We start from the raw sequence: 24,332 nt of genomic DNA, 5'->3' as shown, positions 1-24,332 counted from the left end.
TGCTGGTGGAGAAGATCAGCCAGGTACCGGGGGGAAAGTGCATGAAGGGATTTGTAAGTGAGTAGGAGGAGCTTGTACTGGATACGGAACTAAATGCAGTAAATCCTATAATCAATACAGCTTCCTTAAAAAAATCCAGACTGAAAGTTTGAACCAGCATCTGAATGTTTTCTGTAGAGACTTTATCCTGGACTAGTGATGGGAAACTCTATTCTTTTTAGTGAATTGAGCTTAAATGAGTCACTCACCAAAGTGAATCGGGTTTTTGAGTCATTTGAGTCACTTGAGTCAGTTACCCAGAAAGTGCATAGAAATCTATATTTCAGAGATTCATACCAGTGAAATGACTGAAAAGGACAATTAATACACTGCAATGTGAAAAGAAACTTTTATTTTTCTAACTCTCAAATAAAATCACATTAAATTAGATAAATATAACTGAGAAAAATTACAAAGTTCAAACAGTGCAACATTAGAAAAATTAACTATGTACAATAAATCTAAAGTAAAATAAAGCCTCTTGACAAATATGAAAATAAACAAACAGCTTAAAGAATAGTGAAATAAAAATAAAGTGTCAGCAATCATCAAAAAGTCACCCCTCCTTTAAAATGAATTGTCCTTGCAGCAAATTAGCATTCAGGAAAATGATCTCACGAACCTTTCCAGGACTGAGACGGTAATGCTACGTACGTTTGAGCTGGTGAGTGACTCGTATGAGTGATTCTGTGAGTAAGTGCGGTACTGAACGATTCGTTCATGTATTAAAAACTAATAATCCTCCTCCACAGATGGATTTCCCTCGCTGTATCACTCTGCCCACTGATAATGTAACTTGCGTATTTAAACTCAGACCTGGCGTAGGATTTGGGCGTACCCTAAATGCCGATCTTTGCGTGGAAATGAGCGTACACCCATTTTTCGGTCGTACGCACGTTTGATAAATGAAGACTTCTGTGTTTAACAGGACAGGAAAGTGACAGGAACTTTGAGATTGGGCTGATTTTGGCGACCCCTGTGGACAGAGTGTGATCACTACACCACTAACTCTTCCTGTGTATATGTAGGTCATTTAATTTTTTGCAAAGAAATATGAATTTTCCGTCTTTTACGTTTATTATGTATTGTATAAAGAGAAGACTTTGTCTGCAGAATGCATGAAATCTCATCTACACGTCGCCTGTTAAAAGCACTGTGAAATATTTATAAATACTAAATGTGCATTGAATTCTTTTATAACCAGCTAAAAACTTCTCACAGATCAGCGAGGCTCTTTGACTCTCTGCGTATTTCAGGGAGTTTCCAGCAGGAGAGATTACAGACCTGACTGAGGACGAGCAGCTGATGGTTAGCAGATGCTCCAGCTGTTCCTTCAGGGGGACGACATACAGCTTCATTAGGTCGGCGCTCTGTACATCATCAACATGACAACAACATCAACAGACTGTAAACAACACGGGAAGGTTCAGGTCCAGGCCTCACAGTCTGCTGAGCTCCGAGTGTCACAGTGTGGTCCGATGTGAGAGGAAAGAGTTCTCGGTGTTTGTTGCTCCTGTGGTGTTTTATTTTTTTAGACCTCTCCAAACTACAGAGGTTAAAATTAATTCACCTCTCCTTCTGTTTGTGCTGTGACAAAAATAATCCATTCACTCTAAAGTTGGCTGTTAACACGTTTGAATGAGTGTGTGAGTGCTTTTAAACTTCAGAGCCAGCCCCAAGTGGACAGTTGAGGAACTGCAGCTTTGTGCTTTAGTGAGGGGTAAAAGGCAAGACTCAATCTACCGGTCAATCTACGTCCCGACCCTCTCCGATGGCCACGAGCTGTGGGTAGTGACTGGAAAGAAAAGGTTTGGATTACAAGTGCCTGAAATGAGCTTTCTCCACAGGGGGTCTAGACTCAGCCTTAGAGAGAGGGTTCAGGGAACCAGGGAGAGGCTCAGAGTAAAGTCACTGCTCCTCCTCATCGAGAGGAGCCAGATGAGGAGGTTCGGGCATACCCAGCTTGGAGGAGACCATCTAGACCAGGGGTCTGCAACCTTTACTTTCATTGGAGCAATTTTTCCTCAGCTCACCTGGATTAAAGTCATTCAGGAGCCACAAAATCTACTTTATCTTCACAATAAAGACAAAAGAGCGTGAAAAATCTAGTAAATAATGAACTAAACAATTGAGGATTTTTTAACATTATTTTTTTTACTTAACCTTTGATGGCTTAGTTTTTTTTAAAATTATTATTGTTTTTAATAAATTTGCAAATTAAAAACAACAACAACAACAACAACAAAAACATATTTTGAAAAAGTTGCCAAAATACTTTTTTTTTTTTTATTTCAAAATTTCAAAAAGTTGCAAAACAATTTAAAATTTTAGGAATTTCAAAAAGTTGCATTAAAATTTAAAAGATTTTAAAAATTTAAAAAGTTTCAAAACAAATTCTAATTTATTATATTTTTTTTTTACAAAATTTGCTTTAAAAAAAAAACATCAAAAAGCTGCAAAAAACTTTTTTTTAAAACTTGAAATTTTAAAAAGTTGCAAAAAAATTCTGAAAATATTAAAATTTAAAAAAACTGCAAAAAGAATTACAATAAATTTTATTAAAATTGATTTTTAAAATAATAAAGCAAAAACTTGCAAATACTTTAATTTTTTTAATTGAAATTTCAAAAGTTGCCAAAAAAATTCAGAAAATTTTGGAATTTCAAACAGTTGGGAAAAAGTTGGAAAATACTAATTAAAAAAAACTTGAAATTTTAACGTTGCAAAGAATTCAGAAAATAAATAGAAATTTTAAAAAGTTGTTGCTAAAAAAATTCAAGATAAGCAGCGGAGGATAGATGGAAACTTACTTCTTGAAAAGCCTACTGAGTTTTACACACAAGAATTATTAAAAGATGTTTAAAAAGTGTTTTTAATGGTCAAAGAGAAAAAAAAACACATGTACTCTAAACATTTATAGAGCATTCATCTTGCACTGCTCTAACGTCTCAATCACATCTGCTGTCGTAGCTCTTACTGAAAGAGGTGGACTAACCCACAGACTGACATTTCTCCAGCTATCACACCAACTCCACGGAGCTAACGTATAGATTTTATAAATTCACTCTTTATTTGATGTCAGAAGCTGCTTTAATATTTGAAACCACCCTTTAACTCCTCTGTTCCCACGTTTATATCAAGTTAAAGTTTGTTAAAGACTTTCCACAGCTCTGTTAGCAGATAGAAAATAGAAAAAGATTAGTTTCCCCTGGTTTAAACTCCCTTTATTCTTGCTCAAAATGTGTGTGTAGCCTGGGTGTGTGTGTGTGCAGCCTGTGGGTGGCTGGTTGTGTGTTTTACGGCGCTCTGACAGGAGGAAACTTCTCAGTTGGTAAGTGCTTCAATTTCAGCGTTTTTAAAGCATCCTGGGAGCTCAGCGGGGGGAGGAGGGCAGAGTTTCTGCAATAAAAGCAAACAAAAGCTGTTTAAAGGGTTTTTACTGAACAGGAACAGAAAGAGGAGCTGGTATGGGTCAGAGAAATTACACTTTAAATACTTTAAACCTGATAACTGAGAGAAAAAAGACTCTTCCTCTCTTTGCTGACAGTTTCCTGATCAGAAATCTGACGTTTAACCTCAAAGATCTGTGAGAAGTGAGCAGATTTAGTGTTTTTAATCCTCTGGATGATGTCTCCTCTCAGTTTTTCTTCCCTGGGTTTGAGACGAGCGAGCAGCTCTGACCACAGACGTAATGAGACGGACACAGGACGAAGCCTCTGAAGCTGTAATTAAACCTCAGCCTGTTGGAGAAAACATCGGGTCTGACTCTGAAATCTGACAGCAAGACCAGGTTTCAGCTGCAGCTGAAGTTAAAGCTTTTAAAGGAGCATTCCACTGTTTTTACAGCAGATCAGAAAGTTTAGTGACATTAATCCCTTACCTGCTTAACATAAATATAACAAATTATTTCTGTAAATTTGTGCTTTCTGTTAAAGCCACAGTGATCAGCTCTCTTTTTGGAGACAGACCCTAGTGGACATTTCTGGAAATGCAGTTTCTGACACTATATTTGCCACATTTGACAGTAGGTTAGCTTCTTTAAAAAATATCTCCACGTTCACTCATCTGCACTGTAAAACACGTTTGTTGATCTAATTTATTAATTTAAGAGAGGATGACCAACGATTACTGAAGTTATTGTTTTTTAACACATAATCATAAGTTGCCATCATCTCAACTACAAGGTACGTTTTAACTTAAAACACTTTTCTACGAGTGTTACCCAGGTGCATTATGGGCATTTTTAGAATTAATCTTTTTTTTTTTAATTATAATTGTTACTTTTTTTTCTTTCTTTCTTTAAGATTTAAAGATATTTAAGTCATACACTATTGTCAGTAAATTCCATTTGGGTGAATGACCCTTTGTATCTATAAACAGGTATCTTAAAAAAAAATGAAAAAAAAAAAAATTGCATTTTTTGCTCTTGAAGAAGAGTTTTCTTCTGTACACTCTCACAAGTTAATGTAAATTTACTTGGAAATTTTAACTTTAAAATCCTGTTATTTTTAAAAACAGCACTGTAAAAATTACACTGTAAAATAACAGTAAAAGTGTCATAAAATGTATGATAATAATAATAATATAAAATAAAAATAATGATATTAATAATAATAATAATAATAATAATAATAATAATAATAATAATAATAATAAAAAACACTTGCTAAGCTGCTGCCAGTACTTTACCATCGTTTTACAAGCAAGGATAATTATTGTTGTGTTTGGGTTTTTTAACGGTGAGTGAGATGTAAACAGAGTGGATATGAGACCCTGCTGTATATTGAGAGTTTACACTAGCTTCGTATACATGGACCCAAATATTCCGCTTGCATTCGTTTTATTTGCTCAAACGTAAAGAATTTAACCTTTGTATTCACCTCATTCTGAAAGAAAAGAGCCAATCCCAATGGACATTTAATCGGTTTCACAGGGGTGGAATATTCCTTTCCATGTGTACTACTGTTTTCGGAAAAGTCATTCGGAAAGATTCAATTCCGAAAGACGGAAAACTCCTCATGTAACCGTGGCTACTGTGGAGGGCACAGGCCGTCTGTGACAACGGTTTTAGAATGAAACACAAAAGTTTTGTTGTGTTGTTACAGGGAAACAATGTTTTAGTCGCTCTACAAGGCAAACTTTTGAAAACGGCCTGTAGAGTGGGATTTCTCTGAAATGCTGCCAACCGTTGCCGTGTAAACAGTAAGCTGGCGTTTTCAGTGGAAACATTGACGTCACACTCCGCTGCACGCGAGTCGAACAGTCCAACAGTCCCGTTGTTTGGATGGTGGTGATCTACCGTGTTGAGCTTGTGCTGCTCAATCTGCTGAATCTGTGACTGTCTTTAACTAAATGAGCATCTGTTGCTCCACTTCTGCTCTTAGCATTAGGGATGGGTACCTTTCACATTTGAAACGATACGGTACTGATGACCGGTACCTGGCAATCGGTACCGGTACTCAGCGGTACCAATTTTCGATACTTTTTTGTGTTTCTGTGGTAAAAAATACCAATTTGTTTAGTAATAAAATACATATATTTTTGTGACTACACATATTTATTCTTCATTGAATAACCTTGAAATGCTGTGTTCATGTCCAGCATGGAAAATTGGCTACCCTTCCACGACCTCACAGTCACAAGTATGTATTTAGGTACCTAAACATGGTACCTTTTGATTTTACATGAACCGGTACCTGGTACTTTTGACAGAATTCGGTCGGTACCTATAAAAGTACCTAATTCGGTACCCATCCCTACTTAGCATTCACCAACACACCAGATGATCAGCCCAACTCTACTTCAGAGGAGATCTACTAAAAGCTGCTTCTGGACAAGACAGTTATAGCACCACCTACAGGTCTGGCATGCTTACTACAGCGTTTTCAGTCCGCCAGTGTTTCCGTGTACACCCAGATTTTGTTTTTTTTTAATGCGTTTTAGCGTTTTTGGATGAAATATTACCGTGTTAATGGGGCCTACCTTCCACCACACAGACTGACTGTCTGTGCTCATCTGCACAGACAGTCAGTCTGTGCTTCACAGGGCATGGGGCCATGTACTCAGTGATTTTTACAGTGTCTTTACTGTTGATGCTAATGAATGAGATCTGTTGATGGGTTTGGATTGTTCCCTCCTCACTCACGGTTACAAAACATCACAACAAAAATCACAATCTGAAGTCACATTTTAAAGTAAACCTAACAAATGATTTGTGTTTACTACACTTAAGGCTGCTGCCATGACATGAGTTGTCTAAACATAGTTCTTTTCAGCTTTAACCACTTAAAATTAATGATCTACCTCACTTGTAAATTTTGAGGCAGTCAGTTTCCAACGTTTTTTCAAAGTCAACAAAATACATTTCACAGTGTAAGGATCAACTAACATCTTTTTAAGTCACCTTTCTCACTGGATGCTGGACCAAATAATGTCTCCTTCTCCTTGATTTTACACCCGGCCTTTATCAACCCTTCTTAAGTATCTGAAATTTCTGAAAATGTAGTTTGGAAAGAGGAAAAAGAGCAAAGATTGTCCCTGAGAAAAGGTCACGAGAGGCCTTTTCTCACAGGTCTCTGAAGTTCAGTTATATCACCTTTTTGTTGGATAAATGTCACAGCAGAGGAGTCAGAAAGTACATCCAAAACCACCCTGAGGATTACCAAACTCTCCGCTCCTCCTCCACCTCCTCCCTCCTCCTCCTGCTCCCTCTCTGTGGAGTATCAGTCGCCTCAGAGGAGCTCCTCAGAGCAGCAGCTGAGACCTGACGGAGGAGAAACGTTTCTCTTTAATTTAAACTTTAATTTATTGTGAACCATGAAGGAGCTTTCTCCTGACACTCTGCTGCTCTCTCTCGCACACCTCTGCCTCTTCTTCAGCGTCCTGCAGAGAGCCCGCGCTCAGGAGGCCGCAGGTGACGGCGGGGATGCGCTGCGGCGGGGGTTGACATGGCAACATAACGGACAGGTCTTCAGCATCCTGAGCCGCGGGGCTCAGTACCGACCCTCATCCCGGAGGAGAGTCAGCTCTCTGCGCCGCAGCAACCCCGTGGTGGTCGTCAGGAGTAACGACACGGTCCCCGCCGCGTCCCGGAGCTCCCAGAGGGTCCCTGCGGCGTCCAGCACCACGCAGCTGCGCACCGTGGCGCGTCCGCAGCAGCAGGTGTCCGGCAGGGCAGGAGAGTCTGCGCCGGGCAGGAGGGAGGACATGATGGTCGGAGATGACCCCTACAACCCGTACAAAGCCTCCAACTACTACCCCTACTACAACTACTACAACTCGTACTACAGACCCAGACCCAGGGCGCAACAACGGCACGGGTACGGAACCAGCTACCACCAGAACGGTACGGACTCAACCTTTAATATTTTTCTTCTTCTTCTGCTTTTCATTTCATCCTCTAAACTTCAGAAACAGGAGAAAGGGATCTCTCTTCTCTCTCTGACCTCTCCTGAAATAAGTTTATCTTCTTGTTTCGCAAAACTTATAAAGAAAATGTTTCACTAGCAGCAATAAAACCCTTATTTTTTACTCCTGATGTCCCTGAATGAGTTAAAACCTGGACTCTTGGATCAGTGTGGGTCACATTTACTGTAATGAGACACATCCAGTGAGTAGGATTTGACTTTTTGCGGCGTTAAGACCTCACACACTCACCATCATTACACATTAATTTGAACTATTTCCTGGTTTTTCCATTTTTCTCCATCGGTGATCACCCCCTGCTGGTGAAAACCATTTTTCCAGATCTGTCATAAACCTGCTTTATGGTTTAATCCTCCATTAAACCGTGAAGTCATAAAGTCTGAACCTTAGACGGGGGTTTTACGGGCTCATTATTCCTGCAGCCCCTCGGTGCTGCTCTGATGAAGGGAAGCAGATGTCTCTGTTTGACGTGCCGCTCATTAAATTTGGTCTTAATTTCATACGGATTTTAATTATAGAGCTCAGAGCTTTTAACACTTAACTGTCTCAGCCTACCACCAGGAGGAACAGAGGAAGCAGCTATGCAAACTCTTAGGATGAATAACTGTACGTATATATGGACGACACGTCTCTATCTGCTCCCACTGAAAACAAAAGTGAAGCCAAAACTCCACGGATGGGTTTCTGTTGGTGCACAAGTGATGTGATGCATGCATACTGAAGCATTCTGGGAGGTGGAGTAGATGCCACCGGGATAAGTTACGTTTCTGCTCACAAAAACTGCTCCCCCTGGTGGCTGGCTGCAGTATAGGTCAAAAATCCATCTCCCCAGTCATTCCAGATGGGCTGTGGTCAAACTTTAAAAAATTAATACACCTGGTAGAAATGTTTCTCACGTCTGATTGTTGTGGTGATTTGAAGATATCATTTGGCTGTCTTGTATCCAAGTCCTCTTTTTTCTGAAAAGTTTTGTTTTCATTAGTTATACCAGGTTAAAAACGAGGTTTGACGTCACGTTTACGGATGATTGACAGCTGACGGTCTTTTATATTTTTTGGGGGGTTTGTAAAATATGTCAGACGGGAAAGTCAAGAAGTGATTAGACTCTCAAAGAAAAATATTTAAGAAAAAAATAAGAAAAAAATTTTGTCATCCGGCTTCACTCAGATTCTCTCTTATACGTATGATATGATACGTATGATATGATACGTACGATATGTACAACACTAGCAAGAATTTAGACAGAATGAAAACCTTGTTAGTACAACAACAGGGCTACAAGTTATTTGGCTGCAGCTGCTGCCATTAAGTGCAGATATTTTTGTTAAATAATGTAGAAAAATCCAGCCAACTAACCACAACCAATCGCTGCAACAATACACTTCAACCCTCAACAACATTCAGTAATTAGTGCTGAAAATTCACTAAAAGCTGGTCTGAGACCTACTTACTCATTCTACCACTGAGGACAAAGAGGAGAAGGCTCAGATTAAGGGTCTAAGTGGCTCTGGCTGCACAACAGCTGCCAATGGTAAATGGTGGAGCCACACTGTCCACTCTGTATAAAGTCTAAGGTAGAGATGGGCCAAAACCCTTTTCTACATTCTGATCCGATCTATTAAAATGTAATTGTGCCAATACCTGATCCATACCGATACAGTAGGCAACACAGTAAAACATAAAACAAACAAAACATTCTCAATTTCAAGCTGTTTATGAAATAGCATTGCAACAACCTGAGTGCAATATGTAATGGCATGGTATATAGGGATGCACTGATCCAACTTTTCTGGTTCCGATACCGATGCCTGGGCTTTGGGTATCAGTCCATATCGATACTGATCTGTAATCAGTGTTAAATAATAAGCTTCTCGCTCTACTGTGGGATAAGACTGGTAACGTTTTGGGTAAAAGGCAAAAAATGAGTAGATGTAAAAACTGAAGTAAATAATTATTTTAACTGTAGAATATTCAAATGATCAGCACTATTTTGGTAAAAACAAAGCTTCAGAATGTATAAAAATTCTATTCAAACATAAACTTTTATATCCTGTAGACTGGTAATGCAGCAAAAAAAAGTGCATCAAAGAGATTTTAAATCAAGTAGCCAAGAGCGCTGGTGAAAAAAAAAGGCATGGAGCTCTTTGCCTGGATCGGCACTATAGATCGGCCCCTTTCCCACTGATACCGATCCAGCCTTGAGGGGCACCGATACCCGATACCAGGATCAGTATCGGTGCATCCCTAGTCTAAGGTACCAACCAGATTCCACCTGTACTACCAATTCATGTAAAATCAAAAGGGACCATGTTTAGGTACCTAAATGCATCCTTGTGACTGTGAGGGAGTGAAAGAGTAGGAGATTTTCCATACTGGACATGAACACAGCATTACAAGGTTATATATTAAAGAATAAATATTTTAAAATGGAAAAAAAAAATTATTGGACAAATTGAAATTTTTACCACATAAACACAAAAAGTACCGAAAATTGGTACCATTGAGTACTGATACCAATAGGCAAGTACCAGGCACCTGTACCGTATTGTTTCACATGTGAAACATCCCCATTTCCGCTAGAGAGGAACAGAGCTGTTAATCTGTCGACCAAAGATTTCTCATTGAAGTATTTTTAACACAACTGCAGAACAAAATGACCTGTTGCTGTGAGGGATGATTAGGGATGGGTACCTTTCACATTTGAAACGATGCGGTACACATGCCCTGTACCTGATAATTGGTATCGGTACACAATTTTAGTGTATTTGCCAATTTTAGTTACTTTTGTGTGTGTCAACGTAGTAAGGAGGGGGGCGGACATCACGAGAACCTGGAGACTCTGATGAACAAGATGATGTGCTTCCCAAGTCTGTCTGATCAGAAATGAGAGCAGGAGAGCGATCTACAAATGTAGTTAGGAAATGAAGCTGAAGAGAAAAATAGGTCAAATTTTAACATTGCTCCAGATTACAGAAAAATGAGGGCTTCTTGTACACTGGGGCATTTTTTGGCAAAACATTACAATTCTTTTGTAAAATACCCACTTTGATAGAAGCAGGACAAGATTACCTATGTTTTAATGTATTTTTTATTGTTCTACAGTGAAGATTTTAGAAGTTATGACAATTTGTTCGAGAAAGCTGCAACCTGTCATCAGCAGCCACTCTCACTCAAGCTGAAGAAGTTCCGCACTCCAGGAGCTAAGGTTATGGGGCAAAAAATGAAAAGTTTTCGTTGCTTAAACAGAAAAATCTCAAAAACTGCAAAAGATATCTAAAAGTAAAGTCATAACCATAGAGCTGAAAGATCAGTGAACATTTTAAAGCAACAATGGTGCCTGTAAGTGGAAGTATGCCAAAGTCTTAGCATCTCAAAGTTAGTGGAAATTTTGGGAAGACAGAGAGAGAAAGTCCTAGGTTCCCATTCATTCCTTATGAGAGATTTTTTGCCATTTTTTGCGAATAAGTCGGCCAAAATTTCATAAAATGGTGAGACAAGTCATAGCACACCATTCCCGGCCAAACTGCACGTTTTGATGTATAATATGTGGGGGTTTTCTCAAAGACCTAGGACTAGTAGCGAGCCAAAATTTTGTCCTGAAGATGAAGAAGTTTAAAAAAAAAAGAGGCGAACGGAAGAGTAATTAGGGCTTGCTATGGAGGAGATATTAATAAATATTAAATATCAAATATTAATTTGTGTCATAAGAAAATCTCAAAGTTTTTCAATTTTTTATATATATATATATATATATATATATATATATATATATATATATATATATATATATATATATATAATATATTGATTCTTCAACATATAAAACTTGCAATGCTGTGTTCATGTCCAGCATGGACATGAAAATACCTGTTTCGGTACCCATCCCTCGCCTTATTTCTCATTTCACCAGCCTCCTCTTCTTGTTTGCAGGTCTTCCTGATCTGGTTCCTGATCCGTATTACATCCAGATCGGCTCCTACGTCCAGAGGGTCCCCATGTACAACCTGCGCTGTGCTGCTGAGGAGAACTGCCTCGCCTCGTAAGCCGGGTTCATCGACTCAGATTTGTTACAGGAAAGGACTCAGAACGAGATCATTAGACCTGGTAGAGACCTCAGTTTGGGTTTAGAGAGGAGTCTCTGCTAGTTCTGGATCAGGTTTACATCTGGTTTCCTCTCAGTATAGTGTAGTAGGAGTGGTTTAGAGTCTATGTGGTGATTTCCACTAAAAATGATGAAACCCATCATGTTATCTCCTCCCCAGTTCCTCTGTGTACTCTCAGGACTACGACACGCGGGTTTTGTTGAGGTTCACTCAGCGGGTGAAGAACCAGGGCACGGCGGACTTCCTGCCCAGCAAACCTCGGTACTCCTGGGAGTGGCACAGCTGTCATAAGTAGGTATCTGCAGACTTTCAGGGTGAACAACACTTCATGTCGCTGTTTAACGAGCGTGTCCCTCTGCTGCTCAGTCACTTCCACAGCATGGACGAGTTCAGCTTCTACGAGCTGCTGGATGCCAGCTCCCACAGGCAGGTCGCCGAGGGACACAAGGCCAGCTTCTGTCTGGAGGACACGTCCTGTGACTCGGGGTACCACCGCCGCTTCGCCTGCACCTCACACACTCAGGTACACACCTCAGATCACATGACTAACACACACGGTTACCATCAAGACCAGACTGACAACAACAACAACGGAGTAGAGCTCTAGTCACGGCTGTGGCTGGCTGGAGCTCACTTCCTGTCTGCTAAAAGAAGATTTAACGTGTTGTGAACTCAAACGCTGTTGTTCATCTTGGTTAAGAGGTTTTCTGAGACTGCAGGGTGTCAGCAACTTTCTAAATTAGGCTCAGTATTTACCACCACTTAAAGCAACCACTCCCATAATTAGGTCCAACTTTAACGCTGGACTAAACATTAAGTGAAACAGCAGGTTTTTTTTTTTTCTTCTTTTTTTTTTTCTTCTTTTTTTTTTTTTCTTCTTTTTTTTATTTTCTTTTTTTTTCTCTTTTTTTTTATTATTTATTTATTTATTTATTTTATTTAATTTATTTAATTTAAAAAAAGTGAAGTGAAACAGCTGTTTTTTTTTCTTTTTTCCTTTTTTCTTCTTTTTTTATTTTTTTCTTCTTTTTTTCTTCTTTATTTATTTATTTATTTATTTATTTATTTATTTATTTATTTTATTTTATTTTATTTATTTAATTAAAAAAAAAAAAAAAGTGAAACGGCTGTTTGAGTCGAAGACTTACTGAAGAGACCTCTAGTGACCAATCATGGAACTGCAGTTTTCATGACTTCCTCCATAACGATCAAATCTGTTGTTTTCACGGAGCTCTGAGGATGTGGTCTCTTGTTTTTTAATGTTAATGAAGTGTTGTGTACTGTGTGTCTCCAGGGACTGAGTCCAGGTTGTTACGACACGTACAGCGCCGACATCGACTGTCAGTGGATCGACATCACCGACGTTTCTCCTGGAAAATACATCCTCAAGGTTTGGATCTCAATAACTCCTGGTTTTCAGTTATGATAATTATCTTTTTTCAGTAAAGTCATCAAACTGTCTCTGTTTAGTCTCATCATTTTCCATCTTACAAGATGATGTACAACAGGAGTGTCTCTCTTTAGGAAGTGTTAAGCCCCATTTCCATCAAGTGGTCCAGTACGGATCAGTAATTTGGTACAAATTGGATCGGTAAAGCCTGATCCTGTTTGCGTTTCCACTGTCAACCGTGCCCTTTTTGTAAGGCAGCGTGTAAGCTGGAAATACGGGAAGTGACCATTCTACACCAATCAACAGACTGAAGTGTTTCTAGCTTCACTTTCTAGGGTTGGATCAGTTTAGTCTGGCACCCCAACAGAAGGGTCCCAAAAAGTGGGACGGTAAGGGTCGGTGATTTGGGGATCAGTCCTGGTTTTGGTCAAAGCCGTACTGAGACGTAACAGGGTTTAGCATTAGCGCACTAGCTTTACTGAAAGTCATTGCTCACACTTGTCGTGTCGTCCCGGCAGGTGACGGTGAACCCTCGGCAGCAGGTCCCAGAGTCCAACTACAACAACAACGTGGCTCGTTGTGACGTCCAGTACACCGGCACCTCTGCCCACCTGTCAGGATGCACCATTACATCGTGAGAAAGACTTTCTTCCTCTCCAGATATTAGTCTGTACCAGGTTTAACCAGTGAGCTGGTTTTAAAAGTTCATCAACACTTCCAACAGGTTCTCACTTCCAACTCGTCATATATCAACCATCGGTCGGGAGCTCTATGCGTTAGTCGTCGATGCACAGGGGTAACCCCTCGTGTCATTTTTCAATGACATAGACTTCAATGAGAGTCAGGCTTCATCAGGTAGTGGCACTTTGAGACCATGCTCGAGTCGTTGGGTAATGGGTATATTATGATTTTGTATATGTATCATATTTTAACTAGGGCTGTCATTTTAACGCGTTAATTAGATTAATTAATTACGCCGCAAATTAACGCATTATGAAAATTAACGCAGATTAATCTAGATCCCAAGTGATTTTTGGGGGACTGCCGTCCACATCTCGTTTATTCACACGTCCTTTTTGAAAATCTGCAGAAAATTAACTGTTTGCTGTAGCTCAATTCTGTAAAAAACAGATAATTCTACACTCTTTACTGCTTTAAACAAGCCCTGAATGATCAATATATATCCTGTATTTAAATCTAAAGAATTCTTTGAAAATTTCCTTCCATCTTCCTGGTGTCATGTCTCAGCTTGGGGCTGCTCTGCACCAATCAGCAACAGTTTGTGTGTTCAGAGCATGTTAAACTGAGAATACTTCACTTTTCTTTGATCCAAGACTTGAATTAAGTGTTTTGTACATAGTTCCTCACAGTTTTTAGCCTTTAGCCCTGGTTCTCCTGACCTCATAGAAGTATAGAAGTTCATATTGCAATGAAAATTGAGTCCACATGGAGTAAAAATGTGACAGAGGCAAATACCGTCCTAAAAATCAAATCAGCTTACCTCAGGTGCAGGACTGTGTAGATTTTGTAAAGATAGAACCATAAAACTTTTTTTCATGTGTTCCTTATGCCTCAGGGTACCTAAAAATGTGTTATATACATTCCCACCTTATTTTTAAATGTTTTTAAATGTCTTTTAATTTAATTTTAATGTCCTGGAATTCAAATTCTTTATTTTGGGACCTTAAGCAGATATGAGATTAAAATGCGATTAATTAGATTAATTAATTACAAATCCTGTAATTAATTAGATTAATTTTTTTAATCGCCTGACAGCACTACTTTTAACTCTGTTTAAGTTGGAGGTGTGAAAAAATGTTATTATGGCAACAAACCACAACACTTTTACCTGTGATAAATAGGATATTTCAACTCTTAATATCTTTTTTTTTGAGTAGCATTGGCTACAACAAGTGATATTTACCAGTTTCACCAACTGACCATGTCTTTCAGCCAATCATTTCTTCCCAACATTAGTTAAATGTCGCAATAGTATATATATAAAATATATATATAATAAAATAGAACAATTATTTTCGTTTACATCGTTAACTGGGTAGAATATCACAATATGATGAAGTGAATGACACAGAACGCCACTGTTTCCGAGACCTTGAACATTTGGAGTTGATCAAAACCTTTTATTTCTTCAGTCCTGCTCTGGCTTGGCATTTGAATCCTGTTCAAATAAAGGTCTGCAAATTCTTGATGATTTTTATATCAAGGGCATTTTCCCTTCATTTGCAGAACTATCAAGGAGAAAAACAATTCTCACTCTCAATATCGCTTATTTCGTTTTTTTTTCCAGATCCATCTTTTTGTGAAAAATCAATTCTCACTCCCCCTGAAAGGTTCCCTTAAGCCCATGAAATCTGGCAACCTTTTTTTTACTTCATATAGATACCCTGTCTGTTGAAGCTGAAAACTAATGAACTACTGTTTCACTGTTTTATTTATCTATTTATTTATTTATTTTTATTTATTTATTTATTTATCATTTTATTTATTTATTGGTATATTTATTTATTTATCATCTTATTTATTTATTTATTTAAATTATTTTTAAAATTTATTTTCATTATTTTTTATTTATTTATCGATTTATTTATTCATTTGTTTATTTGTCTATTCATTTATTTATCAATTTATTTATTTATTTTCATATTTTTTTTAAATATTTATTTATTTATTTATTTATTTTCATTTTTTGAATATTATTACATACAGGTGTATTTTTCCTTTGCTCTATTCCTTTCATTTTCTCTCCTCTTCACTTTTGCGATACCACTTGTCCACTTGTTGATATCCCATGTCGATTGAGTGTGTTGTCTTGTCCTTTTTGTTCTTGTAGTGTGAATGAGTGTGAATAAATTTGGTGTAACTGTTCCGAAATTGTTCCATTTTGTGTATCTAAAATGTCTTTTCCCTCCCAATATATCACAATATTGTTATATTGTGATATTATCGTATCGTGACCCAAGTATTGTGATAGGTAACGTGTGGATCATGCCAATGCACACCCCTAGTTTTATTGCCGATTTTAGTTGCTGACAGCATCCACAGCTACCGCCACTGTAATGGTAGAAATGTAACATACCAACCTCTGTCTGGAGAGATCTGAAAGAATAAATTATCTAAACAATCAAACTAAAGATCATAAACATAAACTGAAGGAAGATTATGAGGATACAATTTACATTTGTCACCAGACAGCTTATCAAAAACGAAACTTAAGCCTCAAACTATTTTGAAAAGATGATTTGAGCAAGGTCTCAAAGGACACCCCCTGTGTGTCATCAACTGACTGTTCATCCAAACATTCATGACGAGTTGGGAGAGAGATCAGAGATCTTAAAACGTTGCTGTCAGATGATCTATCACAGACTTTATCATACATGGTTTTTTTGTGGGTTAACATGTTTCATGTGTTGTTTTTTTCTTTGCAGCTACTGAGATGGACCTCACTCGGTGAACTTGAAAACAAATGATGGGAACAGACAACGCTGAGAAGTGACTGAAATAATTCAGGTTTAGTAGAAACATGTGAAACTCGTTTAAGGGCTTCTGTAATTTTAACTGTTGAGTAAATATTAATTTATGTTTAGGAGCTGGATTGGGTTGCACCATCTTTTTATAATTCCATCATTAGTCCCTATTCTGTCCCTCTGGTGCCCCCTGTAGTATCTTTACATAAATACAACTATCCTTTTTTCAGCCTCTTTCTGGAAACACTTCATTTAGCTGCTGTCTCGTTAAGGCTCCCTGCTCCATAAACCCCCTTCGCTCTGATTGGCCAACCCTCCAGAGACATGTAGGGGGTGTAGCTTTAAGTAGACCTTGGTGTTTGAGGCCCCGCCCCTCCAGCGTGTCATGAACCAGTCAGGAGATGTGACGACCTCATCATTTCATGAAGCTTCTGGGACATTTTTAGGGCGAATATTTCACCGCTTCTTTAATGGCCCAGGTTAAAGTGGAATTTACAAACAGGTGGTGCAACCACATCCTGACACTCGACTGTAGATTAATCTGGTGTGTTCTCATTTTCCTGAATCTGCTCTCCGCTCTTTGAATGCACATCTCTGTGACCACTGGAGTTGGTGGTTACACCTGTTTTAGTCATTTTGCACATTTATTATTTTTCAGTAAATGTTTCTTTCTTTCCTTTTTGGTTTCTTTTGAAGTCAAAAGATCTTTTTGTGCTGATAACAAAAGCTACTTAACATATAAAAACATGGCTGGTTTGGCTGGTATACAATAAGATGGATCAGGGGTCTGCAACCTTTACTCTCATTAGAGCCTTTATGTCTCAGCTCACCTGGATTTAAGTCATTCAGGAGCCACATAATTTACTTTATCGCCACAAGAAAAAACAAAAAAAAGGATAAAGTTCGATACATAGTTCAAATCTAATGATTTATTATTCAATCATAAAGTTTTTTTTATTTATAAAATTTTACATGTGATGTCTGTTTTTATTTATTTATTTTTTTTAAATTTCAAGTATTTTCATTTGATTTAAAAAAATTAAACCACAAAGATTTGCAAACATTTAAAAAAAAATTTCAAACAGTTATTAAAATTTCAAAAATTGCAAAAATTTTTAAATTTTGTGGAATTTCAAATATTTGCAAAAATTTTAAAAAGTTGCAAAAATTTCAGACATTTTTCAAAATTAAAAATATCTGCAAAAATCAGAAAATTAAAAATTCTGCAAAAAATAAAAAGAATGAAAGTTGACGTAAATACACTAGAAAAAATAAAAAATGCAAAAATTCTATAAAGTTGCAAAAATTTTAAACATTTTTAAAAATTTAAAATTTCTGCAAAAAATCTAAAAAAAAACCCCTGAAAATTGATGCAAGTACACAAAAATTTTGAGAAAAATTGGAAACGTAAAAAAGTGCAAAAAAATGAATTAATCAGTTTGCAAACATTTTTAGAAATTTGCAACAGTTTAGAATTTTGAAAATTATTTTTTGGACAAACTGTAAAAAAAAAAAAAAAAAAAAAAAAAAAATTAAGTTTATTTGCCAAAAAATTAAAATTCTTGCAAATTAATACCCAATACCCCCTGTGAAAAATATAAAAGTTATTTATTTGAATAATATTTTTTTAAAGCTACAAGGAGCCACTGCAAAGGAGGCAAAGAGCCGCAGGTTGCAGACCCTTGGTTTATGATGTTTAATTCACAAATCTGTTCATTTTTTTTTTGTTATGACATCTCAGCAGGAAGTCAATCAAACTTCACTCAAATGACTTTTAAACAGACTCATAGATTTACTGTCATCAACATGTGACATTAAAGATTTCTATTTTCATTGTTTATCTGATTTTAAACCCCAAAAATCTGCAGAGCTGGAGAAGTCTTTGAAGGTGAGGGGTTTTATTTTTGATGTACAGGGTAGTGAACGCAGTTTTTCTGATAACAACAGGAGTAAAGGCGCCCTCTTCTGGCCAAATTCTAGCTCTTGGTCTGGTCCATCTTGGTTCCATCACAGCATTAGAGCTGGTTCCAGTTCCAGCTGATCTGGGTTTGTTTACAGGCCAATAATCCAGCCCTGACTGTAGAAGTGAAATGTTTTCCTGCTCTTTTTTTGGTGCTGTAGAATAGACTTATGATTCCTGGTGCTAAATAAATCCAAACAGAGCTTTTTGTGTTTGAAAGATGAGTTTCACTCTGAATCAGGCGGACACAAAGGGACATGCTGGAGTGGGTCTTTACAGACGGTGAGCTGGTTTCTGTCCTTGAATGCTGTAAAGAGTGTGTAAACAGTGTGTGTATTTTTACTTGAAAACCTGTAACCACACATATCTGCAGAGCTGTATATACCTAGGCTCACATATCATGATATCAACCTGCATTACTGCATCATATCACATTAATAAAGTTTGCTTGAATGGGGCCTGAGTTATCACCATGTGTTCACCATTTTGTTTGTTTATTTATTTGTTTATTTTATATTTTTCTGTTTGTTCAACACAACTGTTTTTCTCGACTAATGAATGAGGCCTGTTGTAGGTGGATGCTGTGTAAGAGCTGACTCAACCTCGACCTAACAACAAGCAAAGAGGTGGAGCAGAGGCAGGCCTTTAGCTAACGGCTAGCAGCTCCAAAGTGCTTATGATTATGCAAAATTAATTTACTTGATGTCTTTAAAACTAGTAAATAAGACCAAAGAGTAAAAAGAACAGAATCAGAATCAGAATCAGAAAAACAAAAAGGGGAAAGCAGCAGCTCCTGACTGTGTCAGTCCAGAAAAAACTGAAACACTGTGCTTACCAGTTAGCTCCAGGGTACACCTCCATCTTTAGCAGCTCCTTCAGTCAATGAACAGTACCCAAATGCTTTAAGGACTCTGTCATCATACCAATCCCCAAAACCAATAAAATATAATCTCTTAATGATTACAGACCAATCGCTCTTACGTCAGTCATCATGAAATCATTTGAACACATCATACTTTCACACCTCAAAGAACTCACCACCACCCTAATGGACTGTTTTCAGTTTGCATACCGGGCTAACAGGTCTGCTGAGGATGCAGTCAACCTGAACCTGGCTCTTCACAGGATACTCCACCATCTCGAAACCCCCCGCACCTATGCCCGTGTACTCTTCATTGACTTTAGCTCTGTCTTTAATACAATAGATCCAGTTAACCTCTACAATAAACTCATGGACATGGACATCAGCATCTCATTATGCCGTTGGATCAGGAGCTTCCTGTCTGAAAGGACACAAAGGGTTAGGATGAGCGGCCTCTCATCCCAACCCCTGACCATCAGCACCAGCGCCCCCCAGGGGTGTGTCCTATCACCCTGGTTGTTCTCTCTCTGCACAAACACTCTAATGGTACGGCCACACCAAACGAGAATTTGTGGCGCGATTATATACAAAGTCAATGCAAAGTCGGTTTAGACACGTTTAGACGCCGATTCGCCTCGGTCGGCGCGTTTGGGGCGTTTGGCGAAACGCGTTTGGGGCGTTTGAGCGTTTGGAGCGTTCATGCACTTGAACTTTTGACGCGTGAAGGCGTGCCGTGGCCGCCAATCAGCGATGACATTCCCCCACGATGTCATTGATTTGACGACATTGGGGGGGAACCGCCGCCTGCCCCGGCTCCAACTCCGCAGAAAGATGGAGGAGAAAACAATCTGTGCGGTGTGTCATCATCCAGAGTTATACGATACCACGTGTGTACTCTACAGAGACAGAAAAAAAGGATCAGGCTTGGGTGAAAGTCTCTTAGGAGACAGGTTTTGAAGGTAAGTTCTGTAAACATTCGTTCCCAGCTGGATTTGCCTGCACGGGCTATCACTGAGTCCGACTGTGTTTTCCTCAGCGGAGTTTTGAGCCTGATAGAGAGGAGGAAAGAGCAGGGCAGGGGATTCGCGTGAATAAATTCACAAGTTCGCGTTTGGTGTGGCCGCACCACAACATCCTCACACAGCTCAGTATCCATCCTCAAATATGCAGACGACACAACAATAACTGGACTCGTCACTGACAGCAATGAAAACCACTACCGTGAGCAGGTTACCCAAGCAGTCACTTGGTGCCACAACAACAACCTTCAGCTCAACACATCAAAAACAAAAGAACTCCTCATCGATTTTGCCCGTTCACCCAGGTCAACGACTCCCATTTCTATCAACAATGAAGACATCTCCAAGACAGGATCCTTTAAATTATTTATAAAAAGCCAAAAAAAGACTGTTTTTCCTCAGACGGCTCAAAAAGTTTTGAGTCAGACACAACATGCTTCTTCAGTTTTACACTGCCATAATTGAAAGTATTCTGACCTCAGCAATAATTGTTTGGTATGGGAACTTGGACAGTCACTCACACACAAAGCTACAGCGGAAAATTCGTAAATCATCCAAAATCACTGGCCACTCACTCCCATCCATAGACACACTGTATCAAAGACGCATCACACAGCGAGCGATAAAAACCACCTCAGACCCAACACACCCTGCCCATCATTTGTTTACACTCACGCCCTCTGGGGGGCGCTACAGGTCCTTGCAATCAAAGTCAGACAGGTTTAAAAACAGTTTCCACCAGCTCTGTTGTATGGCCATTAATAAATGTTTCTGATCTGACTAGCCCAGAAACCACCTGTATCATCATGTTTCTACGTGGGACTCGAGAGCCGTGCACCTGGCTTAGCATGTTAGCACAAGCTAATCACAGGTACTATTTGACACATACCTGGTTAGCATAAAGTGAAAGAAAGTCGAGCCAAGCTTCACACTTGTTTAGGAAAAGGTCTTTTCTGTTTTGAGATTTACCTGAAAATAGAATTAATATCTTAGTCAAAAGTGTGATTGTTACTTTGGGTCAGACTGCTGACTGAGCTCCCTCTGGCTTGTCCAAGTCGAGCAGGTTATCTTGGAGCTCACCGTTTGCAGACCATGCAGACGTTGGAGGGGTATAGAGTACAAATTTATAAGTAAAGGTGAGTTTAACAAGCCTGCTTTCTTTTCTTTCTTCTTTTCAAATTATCTTTCATGCTAAAAAACATTGAATGCATATTAGTCAGTGTAAGGGATCAGATATTATCCTCTTGTCTGTGTTTGTCTCCACAGGTGCTGGAGCTGGACGTTAGGTTTCACCACACCCTGAATGTTGGAGAGCTCTTCAGTCTGGATGACCCCAAACGGAGAGGAGATTCAGGAGAAAGAAACATCCCATCCAGCGCTCCACCATCCAGAAGAAGACAAACCTTCACATGAAAAACACTGTGCAGACAGGTTTCTAATAAAAGACACGCTGAAAGCCGTCTGAGCGTTGTTATCAGGCTGTCTGCCACACCTTCACATGCCTGGCTCTGATGATGGACAGGTTCAAGTGGTTATCTCATCTAGACACTGGAGTAAGGTCATGTTAGCATGAAGCAGGAGGAGCACAGGACATCACTGAGGTCACTGAATGATAAACACAGAAACATACCTTCAGTACGCTTTAGACACATGTTGATCAGGGGAACTATGAAGAGAGAGATGAGTGTTGGTATGAGCTTTTCAAGGTTTTCTTTCTCTACCCGGACCTGCTCTATTTTCATTTGACCAAAACTTACCAACATAGAAAAATAGATAAATAAACCTTCTTTCATGCAGACTCTTATTTACTGCTGCTTAGGATAAGCTAGGTTTAAACGCTATTTTTTTTTTAGATCTTTTCAGTCGCCAATGTTCTAATGTTCCCATAACAGTCCTTCTGATTACCTAAGTAATAGGCCTTTTGACCGAAGTCCCCTCTGGTTTTCTGACTAAGGGCCTTCTGTTTTTTTCACTAATTGGTTTCTGAGTTACTGGCCCTCTGATTTCCTGACTAACAGACCATCTGATTTTTAACTAAAAGGCCTTCTGATTTCCTGACTAATGAGCCTTCTGTTTTTACAATTAACAGGCCTTTTAATTTTCTGACTAAGATATCCACTGATTTTCTGACTAAACCACTTTTTGACTAAAGGGCCTCCTGATTTCCTGACTGACAGACTTTCTGACTGAAGGTCTTTTTGATTTTCTGACTGACAGGCCTTCAGATTTCCTAAATAACAGGAATTTTGACTTAAGTCCCCCCTTTTGCTCTGACTCAAAGGCCTTCTGTTTTTCTGACTTAAGGGCCTTCTGAGTAACAGGCCTACTTCCTGACTAAAGGACCTTGTGATGATTTGACTAAAGGTCCTCGTGATTTTCTGACTGATGCACCCTCTGATTTTCAGACTTAAGGGTCTTCTGATTTTCTGACTATCAGGCTTTCTGGTTTTTTCACCAATTGGCTTTCTGAGTAACTGGCGTCTGATTTCCTGACTTGAAGACCATCTGATTTTTAACTAAAAGGCCTTCTGATTTCCTGACTAATGGGCCTTCTGTTTTTCGGACTGAGGACCTTCTGGTTTTCTAAATTAGTGGTCTTCTGAGTAACAGGCCTACTTATTTCCTGACTAAAGGGCCTTTTGATAATGTGACTAACGAGCCTTCTGATTTTCTGGTAGGTAGACCATCTGACAGGCCTTCATTTTACTGACTTACATGCCTTCTGATTTTTAAACCAATGAATTTTCTGTTTTTCTTTTGACTTCCTGGCTAAAAGGCCTTTTGATTTCCTAGCTTACAGGCCTTCAGAGAATGAGGCGATTCCCTCAGACTGAGAGCACTTCTTCCTGTAGCAGAGCACAGTGGGGTTGTGTCCACAGTCAGTGGTAAAAAGTCTTTGTAAGAACAAAGTAAAGTGCTGAATAAAGTCTCAGTAGAGCGTAGCCTTAAACTGAAATCACCTGGTTTATCAAAGAATAGCTAAACTCAGTCATCTGACCTCTCCAGAAGAAAGACATATTTGCATGTAGGTGTGTTGTTGATGTTGGACTCATGTTGGAGCCATGTTGGATTAATGTAGGTCACTGAAGTCAAACAAAGAGCTGGTTGTCTTTTGGTTCAGCTCATCACCTGGATCATTTTATCACCTGTCTTTATTACATAAGTCAATACAACGAGGAAGAACTGGGGCTGGCATTGTCCCAACATAATCCACCTACGTTTGTGAAAAAGTAATGACTCTCACCAGCTGCCTCTTTGGTTTCTGTAGTTTTTCGTAGTCTACACAACTCCACATTTAGATATTAGCTACCTTAAAGAGCTAGCTTTTAGCCTCCTGGCCTTTCCATATAATAGGCCCCTGGTTTCCTGACTGACAGTTTTTCTGATTTATTTAAACCAACAGTCTTTCATTTTGCTGGCTTACATGCCTTCTGATTTTTAAACAATAAGTTTATTATTTTTCTGACAAATGGGCCTTTTTTCTGATTAACTGGCTGTCCAGTTTTCTGATTTGAGGGTCTTCTCATTTACTGACTGGAAGGCCTTCTGACTAAGGGGCCTTCTGATTTTCTTCCTAAAAGGCTGTTTTATTTCCTAACTAATGAGCCTTCTGATTCTCTGACTAAGAGGCCTTCAGACGAAAGGTCCTTGTAAATTAACTGACAAATGGTCCTTTTGATTTTGTGACGAACAGATCTTATGATTTCCTGACTAATGGGCCTTTGTTTAAAGTCTGCCATTTTTATCTGAGTAAAGGTCCCTCTGCTTTCCCCTTTTGTTTGTTTTGACTATGGGTCTTCTGATTTTCTGACTGACAGGCCTTCTACGTTTCTTTTGATTTCCCATCCCAAGGGCCTTCTGATTATATGACTAAGCACCACTGATTTTCTGATTTTCTGATTAATATGGCTCCAGACAGTTCTCATCATGTTCGTAAAACAGCGCTTCCTCCGCTGCAGAGCCACAGCTGGGTACGAGGCGCTCGCCGCTTAGAGTATCAGTCCACGCACGGCGTGCCAGATATAAACAAACGCAGGTAGTCTGCCAGG

At 38.9% G+C, this 24,332-nt stretch overlaps 1 protein-coding gene across 1 annotated transcript; it reads left to right on the top strand.

The window, feature by feature from the left end:
• Positions 1–6,855: 6,855 nt before the first annotated feature.
• Positions 6,856–17,159, top strand: lox (lysyl oxidase). The gene is made up of 7 exons (XM_074670687.1): positions 6,856–7,384; positions 11,395–11,503; positions 11,727–11,858; positions 11,934–12,090; positions 12,862–12,957; positions 13,476–13,591; positions 16,404–17,159. Exons 1-7 carry the CDS (start codon positions 6,856–6,858, stop codon positions 16,408–16,410), a joined length of 1,146 nt encoding a protein of 381 aa, XP_074526788.1. The 3' UTR covers positions 16,411–17,159.
• The last annotated feature ends 7,173 nt before the right edge of the window (positions 17,160–24,332 follow it).

This window comes from Halichoeres trimaculatus, unplaced genomic scaffold, assembly GCF_033239565.1.
Source record: "Halichoeres trimaculatus isolate MK-OKI-2021-1 unplaced genomic scaffold, fHalTri1.1 fHalTri1_scaffold_5, whole genome shotgun sequence".
NCBI lineage: Eukaryota > Metazoa > Chordata > Actinopteri > Labriformes > Labridae > Halichoeres > Halichoeres trimaculatus.
The sequence above is the reverse complement of the archived record's forward strand: the minus strand, read 5'-3'. Positions and strand labels throughout refer to the sequence as shown.